This window comes from Phyllostomus hastatus, unplaced genomic scaffold (genome assembly GCF_019186645.2).
Source record: "Phyllostomus hastatus isolate PE091 unplaced genomic scaffold, TTU_PhHast_1.1 phas_scaffold_1674, whole genome shotgun sequence".
In the NCBI taxonomy this organism is placed as follows: domain Eukaryota; kingdom Metazoa; phylum Chordata; class Mammalia; order Chiroptera; family Phyllostomidae; genus Phyllostomus; species Phyllostomus hastatus.
In genome coordinates, this window is record NW_025334011.1 from 4,141,934 (window position 1) to 4,152,174 (window position 10,241).

The following is a 10,241-nucleotide window of genomic DNA, read 5'->3' on the forward strand; positions in this document are numbered from 1 at the left end:
CTTAAAGGCAAGGAATTGTGTCTGTTTTAGTTATTCTTTTATCCCCAGGACTTAAAACAATGCCTGCACACAGCAGGGACTCAATAAATATTTGTTAAATAAGTGAAATTTTAAACCTCCTGAGAGTTAAACCTATTTGCTTCCAAATCAATTTCTGCATATCAGAGGAAGTCTTGGGATTTTAAAGTCTTCTCCCCCCAAAAAAGAACTTCCACTGAGGTAAAAAAATAAGGTACACTTAACCCCCTCAAATAAAACAGTTACTGTCCACTGGCACATGAGTGGAACCTTCTTTCAGAAATTCTAATATGAATCTTTCTCTGTTTCACTGAAGATAAAATTTCTCTCTTTCAATAGTTTGTTGGAGGATAGATCAGACTGGTAACCAGAAATAGAGAATCCTCCCATTTAACTGACTAGTTTTGTCATTTTTTCAGGCTTTATTAGTAGGGTCTGTCTCTCTTTAAAAAAAAAAATGAGTCCAGTTCAGGTTGTAAAATCTCTCCTCCACAGCGAGGCCGAGACACATGAGTTTCCTGGGGAGGCTAATTATCTGAGATGCCTTTTCAAACTGTTATTCTTTAAATATCTGTTCCATGAGCGAGGAGAAACTGATTTTCTGATAACACTATTTATATACTTCTTGCCTAATGTTCTAAATAAGAGGTTTATTACATGTTCTGCACATAACAAAAAATTTCAACTTCTTAGGAAATGTCTTTCACATTTTCCTTCATGTTAGATGCTCACGCTCATGCAGGATAGAGGTAGACTTTATGCTGTAACAGTCATAAATTTATGTTCAAACTGTGTTTTACAGTGCTTCTGTTTCCATATTGGCAAAGTATTTCTCCATTTCTGTCATCTCTTTTCAGTTTTCATTGATTTTCTTTAATCAACATGTTGAGTTATATTATAGTCTTAATTAAATTTTAGACACAAAATAGATTGCTTATTTCCCCTAACCAACACAGACAACTTGCCCTACCCATTTTCAAACTCGGTTTTCCAGCATCAGCTGACTGACATCAAGGCTGGAAATGTGTCTGGGGTTGTACCATGCTAACTCCTGATGCTGCATTCTGAAAGAATCCAGAAAAACAGCCAGTGTCAGTATGGACTAATTTTCAAATTTCCATTCACTGTGGGCATCGACTCGCATTTTGCCACTTACAGAAATAGCACTTGAAAAGCATCTTTCCAATGAATTCCAAAGATGTTCAGAGCCTGTTTTGGATTGGCACTCTTGCAAGTGGCCTAATCAGCCTTCCACTGCCCTGCCTTTGCTCATCTGCCCACATTTCATCCTTGTGAAGCAAATTTTCTTTCATAATTCTCCAACTTCTTTTTTATTCAGGGTTCTTGGCAAAGTCCACAGCTTCTTCCACTCCCATGCTCCCACTAGCAAAGCTCTGCCTTGCTGACCCGAGTCACCAGCCTACCTGCTGACATTAGGGGAGCCCCGACAATAGTCAGAGACAGAAGCCACAAGCATTTGGTCTTTTGCTTCCCACTACGCTCTAAACCCCTGAAACTCCTGGAAGACCAGACTGTGAGTGTTTTAACTATCAATGTCCACCAGGGTGCGCCACTCCATTGGTGGTACCATCTGGTGGACCATCTACTGTACGTATTAAAGTTCTCCCCAATGTTCATAGCAGCACAATTTACAATAGCCAAGTGTTGGAAGAAACCTAGATGCCCATCAGGTATATTTACACAACGGAATTCTATGGAGCAGAAAGAAAGAAGGTACTCCTACCCTTTGCAACAGCATGGATGGAACTGGAAAGCATTATGTTAAGCGAAATAAGCCAGGCAGTGAAAAACAAATACCACATGATCTCACCTTTAACAGGAACCTAAACAACAAAACAAACAAACAAGCAAAATATAACCAAAGACACTGAAATGGAGAAAAGGCTGATAGTGACCAGAGGGGAGGGAGGAGGGAATTTCAGGAGAGAATGGGAAGGGTTTACAGGAACAAGTATAAAGGACACATGAACAAAAACTAGGGAGGGACGTGGAAATGGGAAGGAGGTGGGGAGGACTTGGGGGGGTGGGCTGGGATGGGAGTAAAAGACAGAAAACTGTACTGGAACAACAATAAAAATAAAATATTAAAATAAAATAAAATAAATTAAATTAAAAAATAAAACAAAGTTCTCCCTTGCCATCAGTTCAAATAGATTAAGTACTCCTTAAAAATGGAAAAAGGCAGCTGTTTATTGCATGGATAAAATGAACAGATAATACCACTCCGGTAATATTCATCACAGGTTTTTAGCACTTTTTCCCCTTGGTAAGGATATGGGTTACAGTGAGTGGGGCTTTCCTGCCACCTCCTGGATCATGGGTTGGTGGCACTGGGCTGTCCTAGGCAGAGCCAAAGGAGTAGGGTATCATCCCAGTGAAATGGACGTAAGGCCAACTGCAGCCACCCCTAAGTCCAAGCGTTTCAGAACTTTCCTTCATCCCTCTACCAAAGGGATGTTATCTCTCGTTAATTCATGTCCTTCTATGACCCAACAGAAGAAAGAGGACCTGATTGCTTTACTTAAGTAGGAAAGTGTAATTAGCCCTGGCTTGTGTGGCTTAGTGTATTGAGCACCAGCTGAGAACTAAAGGGTCACCAGTTCAATTCCCAGTCTGGGTACATGCCTGGGTTGCAGGCCAGGTCCTCAGTAGGGGGCACGTGAGCAGCAACCACACATTCTCCCTCTCTTTCTCCCTCCCTTCCCCTCTGTCTAAACATAAATGAATACAATATTTTTTAAAAAGTATAATTAAAACTAAAATACATTCCTCTGGCTAGGTTTCATTTCCAAATACAAAATAATTTTTGATCTAAAATATATTTTGAGCCAAACTATATTATCTGAATCTGGTGCTTGCCTTTGTTTTCTGGAGGTAGGAGAACAGACAACAGAGGAAAATCATCAATAGTCAAGCTAAAATCTGCTTTTCAAATGACCTTTAAATATTTTTAGTCACAGAAGAAGGAACTCACATGGCCAATAAATCAATAAAAATAAAAAAGTGTAAAAATATGTATAACTTCAGTAGTAATCAAGAAAATATACCTGACTGGCATCGCTCAGTGGATTGAGCACAGGCTGTGAACCAAAGCATCACAGGTTCAGTTCCCAGTCAGGGCACATGCCTGGGTTGCAGGCCACGGCCCCCAGCAACCACACATTGATATGTTTCTCTCTCTCTCTCTCTTTCTCCCTCCCTTCCTTCTCTAAAAATAAATAAATAAAATCTTTAAAAAAATTAAAAAAATATATAGACTAAAGCAAAATAATTTTCACCCATCAAATTGGTGAAAAAAGAAATTATTAATATCTAAAATATTCCCATATGGGAAAATAGACTTTCTCATACACTTGATGGGAATTGTAAATTGGTACAGGATTTTCGGAGGACAATTTAGCATAATCAGTTAAAATCTAAAATGACTCCTGCTGGTGTGGCTCAATTGGTTAGAGCATCATCCTGTGGGCCAAGATGTCATGGATTCAGTTCTCAGGGCACAAGCCTGGGTTGTGGGTTCAGCCCACGGTTGGGGCACATGCAGGAGATACACCATCAGAGCACATTCGAGTGGCCACCAATTGATGTTTCTTTCACATCAATGTCTCTCTCTTCCTTTCTCTCTGGAATTAATAAATATATCCTAGAGTGAGGATTTAAAAAAATAAAATGAAACATACCTTTTGCAGGCCCTTCAAACTGTCCACTTCTAGTGAATGCTGGGATGGTTTCTCCAGCATCCATTCTTTTCTGTGGCTTTGCAGAGCCAGGTGGTTCTGTGAGTAGGCTGTCATTGGCCCGAACCAATCAGCATGATCCCGTTTCCCTTAGTTCCCATTATTACTTCAGACAAAGGAATTTAACAAAGGCCCAAACTAAGCTAATCAGTAAATACCATTCCCCTGGCTACAGTGCTTGATACAAGGTGAGCAGTATCCAAATTTGGCTTTATCTGAGTGGAGTTTTGTTTGAGGTTGGCTGGGGAACGCACTTCCTCCTCTTTAAGTGAATGAGGAATTATATAGCTGCAGGAATTTAAGCTCCCAAAGTTTACATGATCTAAACAAAATTTTTCTTAAATTGATTCCAGATCTAAATAATCATGACCATATATTTACTTCAACAAACGTGCATGGCTCTGTCACTTATTGAGTGACACTGTGTAAATTCCTTAAACTGTCCAGGCCTGTTACCTTGACTATAAAATATGACTAACATTCCTACCTTCACAGGAATGTATTATTACTATTGTCACATAGAAATCACTGTGCCAGGCGGTGTGGAACAGAAAGATGTGTGCAATCTTCAGTAACACAAAAAATTTAGTGAGGCAGGGACACTGGGTATTTCTCTTACCCATGTGCCTTCAGAATCAGGCTCTGACTCTTCTGGAGGGACTAGGAGCAACTTCATAAACAGATTTTCTACTTAAAATTACATGTAGTGGGGAGACAGACAAAGAGGTATACGTGTAAGTAAAAGGAGAGATTATCCAAGGAAGAAGGCTGAAACAGGGAAGCGACTGACCGAAACACTGCTGTCATGGGGTGCGGGGTCAGGGGGCGGGGTGTGTTTTCAATTCTAGTGGTGACATTAATAGAGATCGCTTTCCAGATCTAGAGGCAAGGAGATAGCTGAAAGGAGATAAATTGACATAAAAAAACAACAACCCTGTTCACTCTAGAGACATGCTGAATTAAGATATTTGTATGCCATTTCTCTAACTCTTATTTTCATTCATGTTAACCAACAATATATTTCCCTAAATTTTGTTTGCACCTTCCTCACTTCTACTGGAGATGACCCTGTATGACCAAGTAGAACAAGAAGAGATTAAATAGGACTCTGTGCTTTGACTGGTGTGGCTTGGTGGAATGAGTACTTGCCTGCAATCTAAAAGGTCACTGGTTCAATTCCTAGTCAGGGCACATGCCTGGGTTGCAGGCGGGGTCCCACTTGGCGTATGAGAGGCAACCAATTGATGTATCTCTTGGACATGGATATTTCTCTCCCTCTCTTCCCTCTCTCTATAAACAAACAAACACTCTTTAAAAAAGTAAATAAGGAAAGCTATGCAATGGGGGGAATAAAATTTTACTGAGAGCAAAGGAAGGTGACGTTTTATAGTTTTTTGTTTCCTTTTTGTTTTTTAAAAAAATTTCTCAGTGTATAATACATTCAATGTCAGGTATTCCCAAACACCTACAAACAAGCACCAGACTCTAAATCACAAGTCACACACAAGCGGTAACAAATGATGTCGCTATCTATGGTAAGGTGCTTCTCAGAAGGACATGTTAAGAAACATAAACTGAAACACATAAACTAACATTTTCAGGTTAGTTCATGTCAAAGCTATCAAAAGAAAAAATAAGATCCTTTAAAAAGCGATGTGAGAACATAATTTTTCATTCACATAGAGGAGTGTTAAGGGCCCATTTCTAATGTAAAAACGCTTAATACAAAACAATAGAGAAAAACCCACTCAGTCCAGTTCACTAGGACTAGTCGTAAAGCCTCAGGAGCAGTGACCCTGGTGTTTCTCATTCTCGGACAGTGGGTAGGTTGTGCAGAGGAGGGCTTAGAAAATAAGTCAACCACATTTTTCAATTTATTCTGACTCACAGCTGAATATAGAGCCAGACTTATATTGAAGCACAATTAAGATAAAGAAACCAATAATGGCAGAGTCACACAGGACAACACATCTGTGTTTCTATTTCAATAAGAAGTCAGTTATTCTAACCAAGCAAGGGATTCTCCGCCAGGAGAACCAGGCTCTCGGCCTCAGTCTGGCACAACATTCACGAGGTAGTCTTTACAGACCTGTTACTTCATGCACTTTATGACCAGACCACTCGTATCACTGGCTGTACAAAAAAATTAACTTATCATCCCTATATCCGGAGTATCCCCCAAAGATTGAATAGGTTATTTCAAACATTTTTGTTAAATATCATACAGTGTTATATACATTTTTTATAGTCTATTAATTAAATAAATGCAAACAAAAATTATAGAGCTCAGTAACATATAATATTTATTAATTTTAAAACATACATACACACAGCAAGCCCATTTTCCCTAACAAGTTCATACACATATTTCCTATTTGTATGTGACTGAATCATACCCTTGTGAGGAAAGACAAAGCAATCTTAAACTGAAAAAAAAATGAGAGGATTATTTTACTTCAGTGTCTATAGCCCCAGTTTGCAAAATCTTCTTTTTCAATTAGTTCTGCCAAGTTTCTAACCAGATATGATCCTCAAGTCTCAGCTTGGACTTACAGTAAATAATTTTTAGTTTCTTAATTCTAAAGTTCACAAAATGTTTTAATAGATATGAGATACCAAAAGCAAATATAGAATAAAAATGTAACTGACCCTAGACCCTCAGGCATTGAGGTGATATTTTCACACCGATTTTTAAATGAAAATAACATCGAAATAAGCTGGACAGCTCCTTGGTTTCTAAGTCTTGTCTGCTTTTTATGTCGTGGTGGCTGTTGGCAACATTATTCATAGTAAAAATAATATTTTAATGTGAGGCCTATTAATGCCCATCTATGCACTAACTTAGCTCAGTCTGTGAGCCATACCTGGTCTCGTCGAACACGGGGAAAGAGGTGAAACACAGAGCTTCGAAATCAAGATCAAATGTTAATTGATCCATCGGTAGACTTTCACATTGCAGCCCCTTATATCCTACTGAATATCCTACCTTTTTTGAGGCTCAAGTAACTATATTTAGAATTTCAATATTGAGCTCCACAGGATAAGTAATAGAGAAAAGTGCTAGTTAAATTCTTGGTCTAAGTTCTTTTGGGGGGAAAAACACACTATTAATTGTAAGGCAAAAAAATCCCCACACAAATCCTGGTCCCCTTAACAACCATTCTCTAAAATGACAGATGGGAAGCATGACTGGAGACCCAGAAACCAAAAACCTGGAGCCAAAGCAATTTAGCTCTCCTACCTAAAACGCGTGGACCAGTGCATTAAAAAAGATGTGTGTACTGTAGGTTAATAATTTTGCACCTTGGTTAAAAGCTTTTCAGAAGGCCTAAGTGTTTAAGGAAACAAGAAGACAGGAATATGTCTGGGATATTTTATACAGATGTTCCATCTAACATCTCCTTCACACCATAAGTGGATAGGAGTGGTGTTCCTAACAACACACATTCGCTGCCCAAAGCCGCCTCGGTGGGGCAGTTAATAGCAATTGGCCTGGAGAGGAGTAACCAGTCCTAGTCAATTGGTAACCCTGCTTCCCATCTCCTAATTTTGTACACATACCTCTTTTGTCAATGATTCAATATTCAACTGCAAGGTATACCCACAAAATTCTCCTTTACCACTCTTGTTCTAATCACGCTCCAGCACACGGGAACATTAGCACCAGAATCTTACAGTGCAGAAAGTACCCAGTGTCAGCCATACTAGGTTGCTAGAAACAAAAGGGTTCTTTGTGAAACTTGCACTAGTGTGGCTCTCAGAAGACCAGCAGAGAGGCATAGTCCCAGGATGCACTGATCAAACATCAACAATAACCACAGAAACCAAAGAAATACATCTATCCGTAGAGAGCAGTTACATATCTTCTAAAAGCCTAGAAACAAGCAAGATTCTTAAATGTGTTTTTATAGTTAAGTTAGGTAAAGGAAACATTTTTTCTGACTGGTCCTAGTTTTTTCATTTTCTTCAACAGATTCTAGTTTGTAGTGCCCACACCCACCAAACACACTCCTACATAAATGTGCACATTAACACAGATAACACATAAAGTCCGATGCACAAGTAACATGAACTCTTACGTGTTTCTCCGTTTTTTTACTTACTTTTAATCTTGGGTAACTTTAAATACACAATCTACTAATAGTAAATATACATTCAAGTAACAAGAACCATATATCACTATTCTTTCATTGGATATAACATGAAATAGCATCAGCCACTTGAAAGGTGATAGGATGGCAGTTGGGGAGAGACACGTGTTTAATCTTCCTTTAAAACACCTGGAAATCTTTGTCTTTCCTTCTGCAAGACCTTTCTCAGAAGATGCAGGCAATTCAGAAGTGAATGATCAAAACCACGTATATCTCCTCCTAAGATATCAGCACTTTTGTTCCAAGTTGCATCTCAAGTGCCAGAGCAGCATCTGAAAGCACAGGGGAATACATGCCACCAAATGTTTTACATAAAATCTTTCTATTGTAGATTTTTATCTCACTCTCTCACACTGCATATGCAAATGTACAACATGTTTCCCACGAAAGGTTACACAGCTTCAAATATGAGAAAGCAAACCTACCCAGTTCAGAACCAAACTGACATTCAGTACTGGTGTTCCATTCGAGGCAACTCAGCCTCCGAATCATCTGACAAGGGAGATGCCGGTACCTATAGGTTAATAATGCAGCATTATAGATCCTCAGCAATCATAAAAGTCCCACTCCCTGAACACCCCAATTCTTTTTTTATATATTTTTTATTTTAATTGTTGTTGCAGTACAATTTTCTTTTACTCCCATCCCAACCCACCCACCCAGCCCTCCCCTCCTCCCTCCCATTTCCGCCCACCCCTAGTTTTTATCCATGTGCCCTTTATACTTCCTGTAAACCCTTCCCCTTTTCCCCTGAAATTTCCCTGAAATTCCCTCTCCTCTCCCCTCTGAACACTGTCAGACTGTTCTCTATTTCAGTGTCTTTGGTTATATTTTGCTTGTTTGTTTGTTTTGTTGTTTAGGTTCCTGTTAAAGGTGAGATCATATGGTATTTGTCTTTCACCGCCTGGCTTATTTAGCTTAGCATAATGCTTTCCAGTTGCATCCATGCTGTTGCAAAGAGTAGGAGCTCCTTCTTTCTTTTTGCTGCATAGAATTCCATTGTGTAAATGTAGCATAGTTTTTTGATCCATTCACTGATGGGCATCTTGGTTGCTTCCAGCATCTAGCTATTGTAAATTGTGCTGCTATGAACATTGGGGTGCATAGGTTCTTTTGGATTGGTGTTTCAGGGTTCTTAGGATATAATCCTAGGAGTGGAATTGCTGGGTCAAAAGGCACATACATTTTTAGTTTTTTGAGAAAATTCCATACTGTTTTCCATAGTGGTTGTACCAGTCTGCAATCCCACCAAAGGTGCACTAGGGTCCCCTTTTCTCCACAACCTCTCCAACACTTGTTGAACACCCCAATTCTTGTTGTTCAAATACCAGATGTTTAAAATTAACTATTCATAGTTCAAGTTGCTTGCAGAGAATATGAAGTAAGGAGACAGTTATTCTTTGTTTGCTTTGTTGATGCATGTGTTAAAAGATACTTTTGATGTGCCAAGACAGGGTAAACCCACTACAATCCCCCTCTCCTACTTATTATGAAACAAGCAAAACAACAACAAAAAAACTTTGGGAAAATTTTTCTAAAAATACAACAACTGAGGATTAAGGAAAGGAGTCAAAATTGATGATGTGACCCTTTGTGGGGAGGTAGGTTTCCAATTTTGTTTTTTCACTCCTGTGGCTTTGCCGGCAGAGCCGCTGCTTGAGTCCCAGAGCAGTAAGAAAGTATGACAGGCTTTAGCCTGTCTGAAGGTCTGAAAGAAACCCCATTTTATAGAGAAACCAGGAAAAGGGGTCCCTGCAGGCCAAAAAGTACAAGCAGACTTCTGAACAGAGGAAAACCAGAGAAAGGGATCCTCTAAACTTGCATATAAACCCACAGAAGACTCGGTCGACCTCCCGAGATATGCATGCATGGGACAGCTTCAAACCAGCCAGCAAAGGCTTACAGAACTGAACTGAGATTTGAATCACCTGCACTCGTCTTTGGAACTGCACAAGGACAGGACAGGTGCAAACTAGGATCACAAAGACCTAGAGAACTGAGATTTGTACCACCTCTCACAGAAGCTAAGGCAGAATTTACAGTGTGAACCAAAGGGGTAACTTCCTGCTAAAACAAAAATTTCAACATTTTTCAGAGTATTATAACAAGACCTTGAGGCTACACAACATAATATGCACAATGTCCTAGATACAACCCAAAAATATTGGCCATAAAAACATCTAGGAAGGTGTGATCAATTCAGTTAACAAATATCAATCCTGAGGTGGCCCCCAATGGTGGAAGTTTACAAAAATACTGTAAAACTTTAATACTTTAAAGCAGTTATAACTATGGCACATGAGATGAAAGAAAA

The 10,241-nt window shown here is 39.2% G+C and overlaps 1 protein-coding gene across 3 annotated transcripts in view; it reads right to left on the minus strand.

Moving 5' to 3' along the window:
• Positions 1–6,083: 6,083 nt before the first annotated feature.
• The window catches only part of CDKL2 (cyclin dependent kinase like 2), a 35,655-nt gene continuing 31,497 nt past the window's right edge, over positions 6,084–10,241 (minus strand). For all 3 annotated transcript variants that reach the window (XM_045857914.1, XM_045857915.1, XM_045857913.1), the window contains 2 exons: positions 8,353–8,441; positions 6,084–8,199 (listed from right to left, as the gene is read on the minus strand). In XM_045857914.1, the coding sequence (XP_045713870.1) occupies positions 8,376–8,441 (66 nt within the window). In that variant the 3' untranslated portion in view covers positions 6,084–8,199; positions 8,353–8,375. The remainder of the gene's footprint in view (positions 8,200–8,352; positions 8,442–10,241) is intronic.